The 15,964-nt window shown below is 49.5% G+C and overlaps 1 protein-coding gene across 4 annotated transcripts in view; it reads left to right on the forward strand.

Moving 5' to 3' along the window:
- The first annotated feature begins 2,705 nt into the window (after positions 1-2,705).
- Slc28a1 (solute carrier family 28 member 1) overlaps positions 2,706-15,964 on the forward strand; it is a 51,179-nt gene continuing 37,920 nt past the window's right edge. Inside the window, exons 1-7 of one of the 4 annotated variants that reach the window (XM_076936792.1) lie at positions 2,706-2,897; positions 3,715-4,257; positions 4,820-4,931; positions 5,695-5,783; positions 6,859-6,950; positions 11,949-12,132; positions 14,723-14,864. In XM_076936792.1, coding sequence (XP_076792907.1) covers positions 4,836-4,931; positions 5,695-5,783; positions 6,859-6,950; positions 11,949-12,132; positions 14,723-14,864 — 603 coding nt within the window. In that variant the 5' untranslated portion in view covers positions 2,706-2,897; positions 3,715-4,257; positions 4,820-4,835. Of the gene's footprint in view, positions 2,898-3,531; positions 4,258-4,819; positions 4,932-5,694; positions 5,784-6,858; positions 6,951-11,948; positions 12,133-14,722; positions 14,865-15,964 lie in introns of those variants that run through there. The other 3 variants (XM_076936805.1, XM_076936800.1, XM_034517567.2) reach the window with 3 other exon arrangements.

The raw sequence follows: 15,964 nt of genomic DNA on the forward strand, positions 1-15,964 counted from the left end.
ACTACTCCTGGCTCAATTTTTTTTTAATATAATTAAAAAAAAAAAAAAAGCACATTAACCGAGTCTGTAGCACATCAGTCAACTTCTCTCATAGGAAGCAAAGTGAGGGACTAAACAAGAAAGGTATCATTTTTTGAGTCTAACAAACAAAACCACCCACAGGTAGAGAACTCTCAGCTAACAAGGCAATAGAAACCCAAATTAACAGCCACCTCACGTCCTCACCAGTGATGGCAGGAAACTGGCACTCTCAGAAGGATGAGTAAATCCATGAAATCCAGGCACCCCATCCTGGAACCTTCAGAATGGCTCTAGAGAAGGCTGGTCTTGGTTTTCAGAATATCTTAACTTGCCCATGTTGAGGGAAATATTAAAAAAGACATCAAGTTTCCGAGTTACACTCCGATACTCTCTGCCCTGGTGGGCAATGGCTGGCCTGTTCTTATCTCGTGGAGACTCTGACTCAGAGCTCCAAAATCTCTCACTAAGCTCCCACTGGCAGGTCACTACCACACCAGCCATGCTTCAAAACCCTCACGGCTTTTTGTGGTGCACATCTGGCAAACTCACACTTGGCACCGTACCTTCCTTTCTCTCTTGAACTCAGCAGAACCACGTCGGGGAGGAAAACACCACACAAACTTAGTTCAGAAACAATGGTAACTCAATTGCTGGGTGAAACAACTAGAATCCTAATCTCGTAAGCTACATTAAATCTAAATCCTCCGGTGGAGAATCCTGGTGGATCCACCATTGAAACCGGGAGACACTAGTAGCTACCTCTTGTCTTCCCGCTATCCCTGTGAAAAGGCCCTCTCTCCTGCCTTCTCTCTTCCCCTCTCCAACCTGGAAGTCCTGCCTACTCGCCCAGTGATTGGCTCCTTTATTCATTAGTGGATGGTTCACAAGAAGTCACCTGACTCATTCCTCATTCCAGACAACCCCTCCTGGGAAAGCGGAATTACCATCAAAATTCAAACAACACCAGGGCCATCCACGACAAGCTAGGACTGAAGAGGAAGCACCTTAGTTACCTCTCTGTGTGGAGAGTACAAGATAGAGCCAAGCCAGATGGGAAGTAAGACCTGATCAAGAAGCAGCCATTCCAAAGCTCCAGCCAATCAATTAGAGATTTGCAAACAGTGACCTCTAGTTTTGTTTTTTTGTTTTGTTTTTCAAGACAGGGTTTCTCTGTGTAGCCCTGGCTGTCCTGGAACTCACTCTGTAGACCAGGCTGGCCTCGAACTCAGAAATTTGCCTGCCTCTGCCTCCCAAGTGCTGTGGCTGATGGCCTTGACCCTGCAGGGCATGGGACCAGGTGTCCCTGCTCTAACCAGCCCTACACTGTGACTGAGGTCAGTGAGTGGCAGACCGGTTCTTTCCCTTTAAACTGTGGCCATGAACATGCCGAGTAAGAGGAAGGGCTCTTTGCCAGCTCTTTGGCTAAGTGCAGCTGTGAATTAGTTAACCCACTTTGGCTCCTGGTTGGTTGTGTGCATGTTGCACTGGCCCAAGAGCTCTCTGGATTCGAAAGTGAAAGACACACACACACACACACACCAGCTAACTTTGATATGCCTTGACAATCAATGGCTGTGCACTTCTAAATCTCCCCATGGCTAACACACACTCCCCTCTGGTATTCCCGAGTTAACATCTTTTGAAGTCTATATTTCATCTCTGTTAACCCAGACACAATGGGGGAGTGGCTCCTAAGGCTGCTTTCCCTCATTCTTACATGGTGGCGGGCTCTTTAAGTCTGCTCTCTTCCCCATCATGGCGATTCTGCCTGTTCTGTCCTGGTCTCTTGCCAAGCTAAAAGTCCTGCCTCTGTCTCCATGCCCAGCCATTGGCTGTATGGCAATTCTTTATTACTAATTGAAGCCAGCTGGGGGCAGGAACCCTCAGCGTCTGAAAGTGTGACTTTGGGGAGCTGAATTAATACAAAGTATTAGAACCAATTCCCAACAACTGTTTTCCTGAAATGCAGCTAAAGTGCTGTCTCCAAGGAGCATCCCGGGGCTGGCAGTTGGTGTACCAGCAGCTTCTTTGAGGCCGTTGTGATCTCAGGGAGGTTACATGTGTAGTCATCTGATCTTCTCCAAAGTGTTCCATGATCCAGCACCCTAGTTCCTCATGCCTGTGCCTCCCGCAGCTGGCCTGTCAGGGTAAGTGGGACCTCAGAGAACCATTCCCTCAGGAAACAGACAGCAGCACAGGGGGGCTGTGAGGCATTACAGGAAGAAGCAGAAGCAGGACAGCCCACCCATCCTCCAGCTCTCTGTCCTTCCTTGTCTGCATCCCAATCCCACAGTCTCCCAAGCCTCTGTGCCCCAGAGAGATTTGACTTTCTGGGTGAGATCCCTGGTGGCCACTCCATCACTGAGGGGAGCAGCCTGGGAAGAGCACAGGGCATCCTGGGCAGTAAGTGGGGAGGAGGGTGCCAAGACAGTCCAGGATGGGCCTGGGACAGCAAAGGCAGCTGCCAGTCTCACAGCGCTGGGCTCCCTGCCAAGTGCTTGGTTTAATCCTCAATTTGTTCCCACCCACAGCAGTTCACAGATTAGGGAATAAGTTAATTTAAGAGTCCAGGGTGAATCTAGATCTTTGGGCTCCCAGCTCAAGGTTCATCTTGTGACGTGTATAACACTAAATCCTTGTTTAGAAAGCCAGAGCCCCAGAAGCTGCAGTGTAAGGTAAACTGTGAAACAGCCTGCTGACTCAGTGTGCCTCTGCTTACTTCTGGGCAACAAGAGGAAGAAAGGGCGGTGTGTGTGGGTGGTGCACAAGAGGAGCCACTGAGGACAGAGGCATCAAAGCAGATAAGATCCTTTCTCTTCATCGAGACTAGGGGGTCCTTCAGTATCTACTCTGGCCCCATCCCGGTCTTGCTCAAGGTAAACATTTATTCACAAGGGGACCCAATGACCTGAAAGTGGGTATTGTATCTCCAGATGCAATATATGTATACATGTATGTGTATATGTATATCTAGATAAGCAAGGTTTGAAAACCCTGGAACAGGCCGAGTGGTGGTGGCACACGCCTTTAATCCCAGCACTTGGGAGGCAGAGGCAGGCAGATTTCTGAGTTCGAGGCCAGCCTGGTCTACAGAGTGAGTTCCAGGACATCCAGGGCTACACAGAGAAACCCTGTCTCGAAAAACAAGACAAAACAAAAAAAAATTCTTATGCTCTGTATATTTCTATAGCACCTTCATGTTTCATTCCACATGACTGAAGGCCTGGTGTGGAGACACACACCTGTAATGCAGAGGCTGGAGGATTGGGTGTTTAAGGCTACCTTCAGCTCCAAAGCAGGTTCAAAGTCAGGCTGGGCTAGATGTGACAATGTTCCCCAACCCCAATAGAAAAAGATGCTTGCCACGAGCAGGGGGTACCACTATGTCCGGCCTCTTCTTTTCTATTTCTCCAAGACAGCCAGTGTACACCTCTGCGTGAGGAGCATCTTTTGTATCATAAAAGATCATTAATTAGTAAACAGCGTGTATCATTAATTATTAAACCCTGTCAAGTTTGAGGACTAAAGATGAAAGTGTTGTCCCTCAACTTTGCATGTGTAACTCGGGTGTCACTGTAGAAAGAAAGGGGAGAAGGAAATGGTGTGATTTGGGCTTGTTTTTGCAACTGTGTGATGCTTAGTCTTGAGCCACCTCCTGTTTGTGACAGAGACGGCGATTTCTGTATCTTCTAGTTTTGGAAAACAAGTCACCGATACTGTGAGAGAGGGAGGCTCAGCCACAACAGGAAGACACGTTTCCAGGATGTTGACAGAAAGAGGAGGAGGGTGAGGAGATCCAAGGTGGCTTCCTAGAGGAGGAAGACCTGGAGCAAGGCCAGGAAGAGGTTGGCTTGGGAAAGGGCGGCAGACAGAGGCCAAGACCACAGAGGACCTGGCTGGAGTGAGCCAGGTTACCCCATCACATTTTTCTGAAACAGGGCTGGGGTCCCTGCCCCCACGGTGGCCCTGAGCTCTGGGGAAGCCCAACCTACTTCAGTTTTGGACTCTGCCCAGGAATTTCCGCAGAAGTGAACAGGCCAAAGCCCAAGCAGGTTGGACCCAGCCCTCCCCACCGTAACCTGTGCTTCAGTCAGTCCTTCCTGACGCTGCCTTCTCACTGCAAATAAGTGAGTAGTACAGGATCCTCTCCTCTCTCCGTGCAGCTGCGTGTCTGCGAGTGCCCAGGTAGCAGGCATTCCCCAGCTCTGGCTGCATGCTCCACATGCCCTCGTGAGGGTATGTGTCTGGGAAGATCCGCTTAGCCAGCTCCTGTTCGGATAGAGTAGGAAACGCCTAAGGTGTGGGCAAGAGAGGGACCGAAGTGAGGAGACGGGAGTTTGGGCTCCTATTTACACCTGAGCTAACATCTAAAAGCAGCGTCACTGAGAATGAAGAATATTGGGTTTTGAATGGAACAGCCCTGGGTAGCACTGGCCTTCAGATAGATTCGGACCCAGGGGCTGAAACTATGTTTCCAAGATGGATGAAATGAACACTTCCTCCCCTGGCAATGATTTTCACCTGTTGTAGGAAGAGCACTGGGGCCTCTTTTCTGAGCAGTGCCCACTCCAGGCACCTACACCAGTCCCTCTTTCCCTTCCTAGTGACTGGTGACTAAGGGACAGCTCACTATTGGAGCTTACAAGGACTTGCCTCTCCCAGGATCAGGAGTGAGGGCAGAAAGGGTCTCTGTTTCACTCTCCCTCTCCCTCCCCTTCCCCTCCCCCTCCCCCTCTTCCTCTCTGGTTCCTCTTCTCTCACCTTCAGCTTTGGACCCCGTGACTTCTTTGTCTTTCAGCTGAAGAGCCTAGCACATGGCAGACAACACTCGGAGGCAAAGAGAGTCCATTTCTCTCACACCTGTGACCCACGGCCTGGAGAACATGGGGGCTGACTTCCTGGAAAGCATGGTCTGTTCCCTTCTCCTATAGCACCTCCTCAGCTTGACTGGCAGCTTATGGGGCTGGGAAACTGTGTGTTCACTTCACTCTGTCCTCTCTCGGCTCTGCTTGCATAGTGCCTCCCCAGAACAAAGCATCCCCCTGTATTTCACCCCTTAAACATGTCCTAAGTACCCACTGTGTGCTGTACCCACTGTGTGCTGTTAGCAAAGGTCCCAGGAGGGAAGAACATTTGGTCTACAAGATGAGAAGAGAAGCAGATGATGGGGTTGGGTGTCCTTGGCTTTCAAAGAACTTGCAGTCTTGTCTTGGCTCCCCAAAGGCCGAGTGGAGGATTGTAAAGCCTAACATGATGCCATGTGTCCCCCCTCTCTTCCCTAACAAGGCTCCCTCTCCTTTACTAAATGTTCCCCTCCCCAGCTCCCCCAAATAACGACTTGGGTATCAAGTCGCAAGAGGCACCCTGGAGTCATGCAATGGGAGGGGGCCTACCTGGGACCTTCCTTGGAGTACTTCTGGTCTCCAGGAAGTCACAGTGAAATTCTGAGGCAGGATGTGTCTGTACATAGTAGATGCTCAATGCATGCATTGAAGAATTTAATTATGTAGCCCCCTATTTCCCAAGCAGAAGTCCAGTCTCTACCTCAGTCTTCTCACGAGGTGCCTGTATGTGCATGGGGCTGCCAGGGTCTTTCCTGTCTCTTCCTATTTCTTTCCTGTCCCTTCGGCCATAGGGGGAAGGTTGGCCCTGACTGCTCCCTGTTGGCTTTAGGAGGAGGGTCGACTCCCACACAGGCACTCAAGCCTGTCAGAGACTGGAGGCAGCTGGGACAAAGCAGAGCGGAAACCCTTCTCCCGATGGTAGGTGAGCTCTGTGAGGGCACAGGAAAGAAGGTAGAAGTCTGACCAAGGGAAGTCAAGGGGCAAGTGAGCTTTACAAGTCTTGGGGCGAGCCAGTCCAGGTGCTTGTAACCAGCTAGGGTGTAATCCCGATGCATACACAGGGCTTCTCAGGCCCTGACTGGCTGGGTCTCCCTGCATCCTCCTTCATTGGCCTGCTATCCCATTCAGTTGTTGAGCTACTGTGGGAACGCCAGGGTTCAGTTTGTAACACTCCTGGACCCGACCAGACTTCCACTATACACAGAGGTGAAGGGACCAGCCAACAGGGTCTGGTGTGGTCCTGGCTGGAGGAATTCTGCTCTGAGCAGAGCAGGTAGGACACCCCAAGGACAGGGTTGTGACGGTGGTAGGACCTCCAGCTCCTTAGGGGACTTGAGAAGGTGCCCTCTCCCATCCCCTCCCCTGCATGAGAAGCCCTTGCAGCAGCAGCAGAGGGTCGAATTTCATGAACACCAAGTGTGCATCTGTTGTTGCTTGACCAACAGGACCTTCGAGATTTGGGTAGCAGCCCTTCCTCCAGGGACAAACAAGTGACCAATTGACCCTAGGACTAGAGTCCATTCTGGATACTGGAGGCAATGGGGATGGCCAGCTGCATGCTTTTATATGTCCTTTCAAGCACTGAGGACTTGGACAATAAATGTCCCTGTCCAAGGGGAACCAATACAGAGTTGAGAAGCTTTTGGCCTTGCTCAATGGGCAGATGGAAATGAGGAGGAAGAGGTCGGACAGCCACGAATCTGTTCTTCAGAATGGCCATAAGCCTCTACCTATGAGTTGGTTCCTTCCCTCACCCAAGATCAGAGGTGGTCCTGTGGAGTGGCCTCAAGCCTCAACATGTGCAGAACCATGGCTTATGTCTTTGGACTGTGGTTGCTTTTCAGCCTTGTCAGGTAGCAAGGGCAGCCCTGCCTTAATCCATTACCACACTGGGAATATACCTGAGTAGCTTCTACCTGCAGGTTTTGGGGCTCCCCAATGGGGGTGAAAGTTGGGGATGGACACTTATGAATCCTGATGGTCTTCTCCTCAGGAGGAGTCTGCAGCCCACTGTGCAAGCGAGAAGCTTCTGCAGGGAGCACCGGCAGCTGTTTGGGTGGATCTGCAAAGGCCTGCTCTCTACTGGTAAGCATGGCTCATCCTGCCCCATTCAGGAGACAGTTACTGACCCTCTGGTCCCCATATCATGAAGCAGGCTTATTCACTCACCCAGTCAACCAAGAAAGTTTGTGGAGCACCAACTCAGCCAACTCAAGATAGGAGCTCAGGTCTATCAAGCCACACTAGAACCCATTCCCAAGTCCTTCCCCAGGAGTAAGGGAAAGGCCTAAATATGCTCACACAAAACAACAAGCCATCCGGGAGGATGCTTACTTTCAGAGTTCATGGTCTTGGGTCACCCGGATAGAAGGGAGGGCAATGAGTGTTGAGACCCTCCCATACCCCACCCCTCAGAGGACAAAGGTCAGGGAGCAAAGGTCAAGTCAAGCAGGGTGTGGGCTTTGATAGTCTAGTTTAGCTGGAGCTAGGTTTCTGAAGGGTGCCCAGCCTGAGTCTCCTGAGACTGGAGGACTCTGAAAGGCCCGGTAATCAGGAGTGAGGAAGGTAATTGATATATTCAGGAACTTGGATTTAACTCTGAAGTCCAGAGGTTTGCATGGAAGAATTTAAACTGAGGAGTGTCCGGGTTGGCATCATACTGTGAGACCAAAAATGGCTGCAGGAGACAGAAAAGACAGTGAGGCCCCAGTGTGCATGAGAATGCAGTAAAGGGCAGACTGGCTGATCTGAGAATGGAGGGACCAATCAATGCTTGCCGACCCTGGGAAATGTCCGGAGGTGTACAGGATGGAGGAGTTCTTAGGTTAAGGCTGGCCCAGCTTCCTGATGGGATGATGGGGACATGATGGTCCCTTCTACAGAGCACAGGTGAAGGAGCCGGTCTCCACAGGGAAGGAAAGACAGGAAACACTTGCTAGGGGTAGAATGTCTAAGCCATGGGCAGATGAAGTTGTTTCCAAAGGATAGTTGTAGAATGAATTGAGAAATAAGTCAGGGACAGAAAGCCTTGGACCAGCTACATGTAAAGAACTTGCAAAGCCAGTGACTTCAAAAAAGGAAGGGAAGGGCTGAGGGCTGAGCAGTGCCCACTGACATAGGGACAGGGATGTGAGAGGTTCTCGTCTTTAATTCTAATGCTCAGAAAGCAGAGGTGGGCTCATCTCCGAGTTCTATGCCAGCCAGAGCTACATGGTGAGGCCCTGCATTTAAAAAAGAAAAAGAAACTGACAGCTTGGCCTACATAGAGAAACCCTGTCTTAAAAAAAAACAAAACCCCAACCCAAAGAAGAGGAGGAAGAAGAAGGAGGAGGAGGAAGAGGAGGAAGAGGAGGTGGTAGAGGAGGAGGAGGAGGAAGAGGAGAAAGAGGAGGAGGAGAAGGAGAAGAAGGAGAAGGAGGAGGAGGAAGAAGAAGGAGGGGGAGGAGGAGGAGAAGGAGGAGGAAGAGGAGGAGGAAGAAGAAGAAGGGTAGTTTGTTTGTTTTTGAGACAGGCTTACTTTGTAGCTTAGGCTAGCCTAAAGTTCACTGTATAGCATAGGCTAGCCTCAAACTCATGGCTGTCCTCCTGCCTTAGACTCCTAAGTGCTGAGATGATAGGCATGAACCACCATTCCCTGCTGAGAGATTTTTGTTCATTTGTTTTTTATGAGAACAAGAAGGGGCTCCCAGGACTCAGTTCGTGGCAGAGGTGAAGGCGCCAGGTGTTATTAACGGGAGACGTTGAACACATTTTTGAGCTGAGGGTACATTTTAGAAAGAAGATGAAGAAATGGCCCACTGGTGCCTGGAAGATCGAGAGGAAAGGCTAACCTCATCTAGATAGTGGATTGGAGGCCAGCTTGGGTTTCATTAGACTTTGTATCCTAAACCAGCTTGGTCAGGGAGATGATAGCTCAGTGGCTAAAAGCATTTGTCACACAACCCGAGGCCTTGAGTTCTGTCTGCACCACCCAGGTAGCTGTGGAAGGAAGGAACAGGCTCCTAAAAGTTGTCCCCTGAGCTTCCCACCAGCATGCCACCCCCATGATAAACTGCAATTTTCTTTTTAAATGGGCGGGGGCTGTAGCTCTATTAGGTTGGTAGAGTTCTCACCTAGTGTACACAGAGCTGCGTGTTCACTCCTGCACTGCTCAAAACTGGGAATGTCGGCATGTCCTGTATCCCAGCACTCGGGAGATGGAGGAGGCTAGATCAGAATTCCAGGTTGTCAGGCACAGGGTAAACTTTTTGCCCTTATGGTATGACATCCTGGGTTTGTTGTTATTGTTTGGTTGGTTTTATGGTTATAATTCAAGGTTTTCTTGGCTCTGGGAGGGACAGAGGGAGGGAGGGGGAGGAGGGAGAGAGATGGGGAAGGAGGGAAGAGGGAGTCTTACTGCTGGAAGGAGAGCCCTGCTCTCAGGAGCTCCTAGTGAGAGACAAGGAACTTTATCTCTACAACTTGACACAAACTTCAATTTTGTCATCCTTTGAATGATGGCAGGAGCTTGATTTCTGTCACTCTGGACTATCCATTCTTCAGCAGGCCTTAACTACTGTCCCACTGACCTGTCTGCTTCTCAACTGTCCTAGCTTCTCTCAGGGCAGATGACTCTGATGTCCCTTTTCTCCACTGTGCACCTGCCCTGGGCCCCCCATCTTTTCCCTTTCTGCACCCCTTTGCAGGGACAGGGGTGTTTCTCCCAGAGCTCATGAGTTCTGCCTACCCACAGGCCACACACAACATTCCTCGATGAAGGCCTGTGCCCTGATGGTACTTCTCTCAGGAAGCAAGGCCTGGGTTCCTCAGCTTGCCAAGCCACAGAAGCCCTGGGCTTTGTCCAGTTTGTGAGGGTCAAGCTTCAGTCTTCCCCTGGCCCCAGGAACATTGTCATGTCCTAAGTAATGTCCTGTTCTAAGTCATTTGCTAACAGGTGGCAGGCGAGGTGAGACTCATATTTCTATGAACTGCTTCCTCATGTTTTCCTTTGATTGGCTAAGCCCTTTCCACTCTTTGAGGCCCTGGATTCTGAAACTCAAAGGCCAGGAAGAAGCATTCCTCCCCCCACCCCCCTACTCCCACCTCTACCCCCCCCACCCCCACCCCCACCCCTGGCTTCCACCATGTTTCTTTCTTTTTTCTTTCTTTCTTTCTTTTTTTTTTTTTTTTTTTTTGAGACAGGGTTTCTCTATGTAGCCCTGGCTGTCCTGAAACCCACTCTGTAGACCAGGCTGGCTTTAAACTCAGAAATCCACCTGCCTCTGCCTCCCAAGTGCTGGGATTAAAGGCGTGTGCCACCACCGCCCAGCCTGCCATGTTCCTTTTGTGAGGCAACAGCTCAGACTGGCTCAGTGGCTCACAGGAGAGCCAGGCTACAGAAGAGGGAACTCTAGGAAGAAAACTGTCATTGGTGAGGCTGGGAGATGGCTCCATCAGTAAAGGGCTTGACACACAAGCACAGGTCTTTAATACCCATATAAAATCTCCAGCATGAGTCTGATTGTCATTTTGGGTAGGAGATGTATTAATGGTGTGGGGTATTCATCAAAGAAGACTACTCGGACACAGGTTCAAGCCAATAGACCTGGTGACTACTCTGAATGTTTCAGGATCCCAGTGTAGCCCCCCAAGGCATTCTGATATAATTAGCCATGGCCCCGAATAATAGTTTTGTGTTTGATCCCTGGAGTCCATGGTAGAAGGAGAGAACAGACTCCCAAAAGTTTTCCTTTGACCTTCACATGCATGTGTGCGCGCACACACACACCAGTAATAAATCATTTTTAAATGAAACATTCTTTTAATAGTCCTAGAGTACAAGAAATGGCTTGGTGGTTAAAAAAAAAAAAAAAAAAAAAAAAGCTACCACTCTTGCAGAGGACCCTTGTTTAGTTCCAAGCACCCACAGTGGATGGTTTACAACTGCCTATAATTCAAATACTCAGGCCTCAGCAGTGAGTGTTTAAGCACGAACATTATGTCCTGAACTGACATACTTCAGTTAACAAGAACATTTAGCCAGAAGCAGAACTACAGAAGCTAAAAAGCAAAGTTAATACATTTAGAGACTTTCCCAGAACTATGGACTTTGGTGAATTAGATCTTTGTTTTACTTTTGGCAGGTGGTGCTGTCTATGTGCTGAGTTTTATGGCTTGAACGATGCTTCTATCATGGAGTCAGTTATGCTAAGGTCTAGGGGCCTACTAAGGTCTAGAGCCCAGTTACAGCAGAGTTCTTAACTCCATGGGCAGGCAGCATGGCAGGGACTGTATGAGTTCCAGGCCAGGAGACAGAGTCAAGTTCCCTTTCTTAGAGGTTTCAGAGAGAGGAGGATAGTCATGTGCCATGTAGTGAATGAGTAGTTCATAGCAAGTGCTTGTAGTCAGGTTGCCTGGGCAGCAAGGGAATGGGAGAAGCTATCCTCCTCAGTGACCGTGGGGTCACAGCAGGGGGCTTATCAAGTTCCCAGAGGCGTAACCTGAGCTTGCTGAACTCTTAGAAGTGAGGATCACAGACCCACAGACACAGTAGGGCGCCTGCCATTTCTTTTATAGCAGCTGTGAGGATAGAGGAAGAAAGAGGCTGTTGTAGGTTAGTGTGGCCTAACTCAAACCTAGCAATGCAGTGCACATGCAACACACACACACACACACACACACCCCACAGCGCGGGGGGTGGGGGTGTCATTGATTAACACATAGGATGGAGGTACAATCTGGAGTCACATAGAGTCACTGACTTATCCAGTCTGGTCCTCTGTAGATCTACCATGGCTCTGCCAGGCCTGTTCATCTCTCAGTCTCTGCCACCACTTTATAATGTGCAGAGGCCCTTTTCACACATTTGCCAGGGCCTCAGGCATGCTGGGCAAGCCACCACCACTGAGTGGCATCCTCAGCTCCCTAATAACCTTGTGACCCAGGAGGGACAGGTGTTTTCACTTCTAGATTCGGAAAGTGAGGCTGGGAGTGAGTTTCCTGCCCTTAACACACTGGGTGGACAAGGCAGAGCCAGGGGACTGGGCCACAGGGTTTAAGAGCAATGTTTTCTTCTGACGAGCCTGTCAATGACTCCTCCTGCAGCATATATTGGCTTCCTGATCGTTGCCTGCCTCCTGGACTTCCAGAGGGCCCTGGCGCTGTTCATCATCACCTGTGTGGTTCTTGTCTTTCTGGCCTACGGTCTGCTAAAGAGACTTCTGGGGTCCAAGCTAAGGAGGTGTGTGAAGTTTCAAGGCCAGTCTTGCCTGAGCCTCTGGCTGAAAAGGTGAGTACACCCTCAGCCTCAGATGTGTTCCACCCTGCTTGTCCCCTGGAGCCCTGGGCAGAGGTGCTGGGTGACTTCAAAACCATTAACCAGCTCTGTTTCAACAGGTTTTGTTGTTGTTGTTGTTAGTTTCTTTGTTTTGATTGTTGCAAGGGGTAACTGAAGGCTAAAGCCAGACTTGTGAGAATTTCCTATATTCAAAGAGTCTGGACACCAAGCACAGAGGCCTTTCCTAGATGTCTTATAAGGCGGATCCCCTGGGGCTAGCTTAACTCCCCACTACCGAGATTATGGATACCTAGGGACATCCCTGGAGCCCAGTTCAACAGGGTAGGTTGGGCCAAGTGCCAACACTTTAAATTAGCCCCCAGGGCATTCTGATATAATTAGCCATAGCCTGAATAATAGTTTTTGTGTTTGATCCCTGGAGGGATCCATGGTGGAAGGAGAGAACAGACTCCCAAAGCGCGTGTGTGTGTGTGCGCGCACACACACACACACCAGTAATAAACAATTTTTAAATAAAACATTCTTTTAATAGTCCTAGAGTACAAGAAATGGCTTGGTGGTTAAAAAAAAAAAGCTACCACTCTTGCAGAGGACCCTTGTTTAGTTCCAAGTACCCACAGTGGATGGTTTAAAACCGCCTATAATTCTAGCAAACACTCAGGCCTCAGTAGGCACCTGCACTCACATCTCCACTCCTCCCACATACATACATAATTAAAAATAAAATAAATCTTAAAAAAAAAATAGCTCTGGAAACCACAAACCACAGAGATACCATAGAGAGGAAAGAGAGGCTAGAGTGTCAAACCCCTGCCATTCTTTTCTGTTGCTATAACTAAGCACCACAGACAGAACAATTTATAAAGAGTAGAGGTTTACTTTGGCTCGTGGTTCTGGAATCTGAGAAGTCCAAGAGCTCGGGGTTGGCATCTGTTTGGCCTTATGCTCCAGCTCATGGTAGCAGAAGGGCAAACAAGGACTGGTGAAGAGATAAAATACGAGAGGCCGCCTTGATTTATACTACCCTCCTGCTATCCACAGTGACTAATCCAGACATGTGAGTGAGCATTCACTGGGGTCCCCTAGGATTAATTAACCTGTTTCTTCGAGGAAGGACCTAATTATCTCTTAAAGGCCTCTCCTTCTGGCACAGTGACAGTTGAATTTCACCATGAAAGACCAGACATGGTGGTGAGCACTTACAAACCCAGTGCTTTGGAAATGGAAGCAGGAGTTTGAAGCCGGCTTGGGCAGCATGAGACTGTCTCAGACCAAAATAAATTCAACGTGAGTTTTGATGAGAACAATCACACCCAAGCCACAGCACCCCCGACCCCTGGCCCAAACCCTTGCTTCTCACATACACAGCGTGGCTTCGCATCCGAATTGTTCAGAGTCTTTGCTTGGATAGGCATCAACAGGAGAGTTCAGAGTCAAAAGTCTCACCTGACGGTCAGGGCAAACTCCTCTTAGCTGTGAGTCTGTACATGAAAACAAGTGTTCACTTCCAAAACACTGCAGACGGATAGGGACACAGTCCAACAGGGTGAGAGAGATAAGAAGGTGGGGTAACAGGACCCAAGCAAGTACGAAGGTCAAGAAGGTGAGACCCTCATTGTTTAAAAAAAAAAAATTGTGTGTGTGTGTGTGTGTGTGTGTGTGTGTGTGCATGTGTGCATGATAGATGTGGGTAGGTGTGAATGTGCATGTGTTAATGTCAGAAGACAACTTTTGCGAGTCTGTTCTATCTTTCCACCATGGGGGGTTGGATTCAGATCATCAGATTTATCTGCTGAGCCATCTTGCCAGCTCTAGACCTTAAATCTTCAGACTCCAGCGTCATTTTTCACTCTAGGTGCTGCATCTTGGGCACCCTGGGGTGCCTAGACAACTCAGCCTTGTGGCTTGGCTGGGCTCAGTCTACAGAGATGTTCCTATGGGTTGGATTGTACATTAATACCTGTGGCTGTCCTAGGCCAATGTTGCCTGTTTCCCCATAGATCTACTGATATGGGGTCTCCAGGATAGTCTTATTCCTGCCACATGCTTCTACATTCAAGACTGTTCCCAGGATCCCTTGCAGTCTACTGGAGGAAGCCAGCCCCATAGTTTTTGCATCCTATGTATCTAAAGAAGCAGCCCCATGTGGACAGCTAGGATTCCGCTAAGGATTATTATCTGTGCTTTCAGCAGTGGTGGCATATTGAACCAGCTATGAGTCTAAGAGAGCAAACTCCAGAGAGCTGCAAGGTTTCTCTAGCACATCCAGCTGAGTTCTGGTTGGTGAATACCTCTGAGAAAACTATACCAAATAACCACCCAAATGAATGAGAAGGGACTGGGCTTGGAATTGCCAAGAACCAGGAAGATGATCTGTGCCCAACAGAGTAAAGAACCTATAACCTTCAGGGCATTAGGTAGAGTCTCTGGACCACTAAGTGTGTGTGTGTGTGTGTGTGTGTGTGTGTGTGTGAGAGAGAGAGAGAGAGAGAGAGAGAGAGAGAGAGAGAGAGAGAGAGAGAGAGAGGGTGAGGAGAGATGTTAGTTAAGGCTTTTTATCTCTCTTGTCTTTCTCCTGCAGAGGTCTAGCCCTTGCTGCTGGCCTGGGTGTGATCTTGTGGTTATCTCTGGACACTGCCCAGCGGCCTGAACAGTTGGTGTCCTTTGCAGGGATCTGTGTGTTTCTTGCTCTTCTCTTTGCTGGCTCAAAGCATCACCGTGCGGTAAGTGTTCAGCTGGTTACCCAGGCTGGAAGCCAGTGGATGCTCCCTGTGGGCTGGGGCAGGGGTGAGATGGATGCTCCTGCTGGGAGAACACCTGAGGTCCAGCTGGGGAAGAGCAGTGTGCACTGGGATAAGTTCCCTAGGCACTGTTGAGGGACATATCAGGACTGGAGACCCTAAGTGGGAAGTTATCCATCTAACCTTGCATTCTTCAGGGGACAGGGAGCTTTCTGGGGAGGACTGCTATATTTCTCCAAACTCACAGGCTGCTGGGGCTATTTATGTCCTTGGTGATATGTTTCTCAGGTCTTTAGGCTCAGGAACCACCTTACCCCAGAAAATAGGGAATCTAAGCTTCTAGTTCCATTAGAGAATACAAGGTATCCTGAAATCATTAGCTTAAAATAGTAGTCTGAGGTCAGCTTCCCTAACCAGGAGTCACAACATTTCCCTGGAATATACTAGAAACACTAACTCTTGGGCTTGACTCCTCACATATTGAGTTAGAAACTCTGGGGCAAGGCTGGCCCAGCAAGCCCTCCAGGTAACTGGTATACACTGTGTTCTGCCTGTGAGGGAAGTCCCTGCTGTACTGGATGCAAGGGCTCTTCTTCCATTGTCTCCATAGCAACCATAGAGCAACCATGCCCCAGAATCAGGACCCCTGTGTGCTTTACAGCATGGCTGCAAAGGGTCTGATGCTGTCCTGTGAGGGAAGATTCAAGGATTCATTCTGTGCTGAGTGAAAAAAATGCAGCCCTAGGGACTGGGCTCTTCTTTGTCACACAGGCCATCAAGAGACCTGAGGTCAGGGTTGCTAAGAGTTCATAGAGGTCAGACAGTAAGGGTCCAGGCAGACAGAAATCGTACACTGAGCTGGAGAGGAGCTGGGCTTGGGCAGCCTCCTGCCTATATCCTAAGGCCCTGGTCTGAGAAGCGAATACCATGTCATGCTGGAGACCAGGCTAACTACACATCAGCCTGCAGAGCGTTGTACTGTTTCTGTTTCACCTGCCAAGAGCCTGGCCTAGTGAATTCTGTGTAACTGTTGGCAGCAGGCCCAATGCTAGGCAGAACCCCTACGACTACAGGCAGGACAG

The sequence above is a fragment of the Arvicanthis niloticus genome, chromosome 1, assembly GCF_011762505.2.
Source record: "Arvicanthis niloticus isolate mArvNil1 chromosome 1, mArvNil1.pat.X, whole genome shotgun sequence".
NCBI lineage: Eukaryota > Metazoa > Chordata > Mammalia > Rodentia > Muridae > Arvicanthis > Arvicanthis niloticus.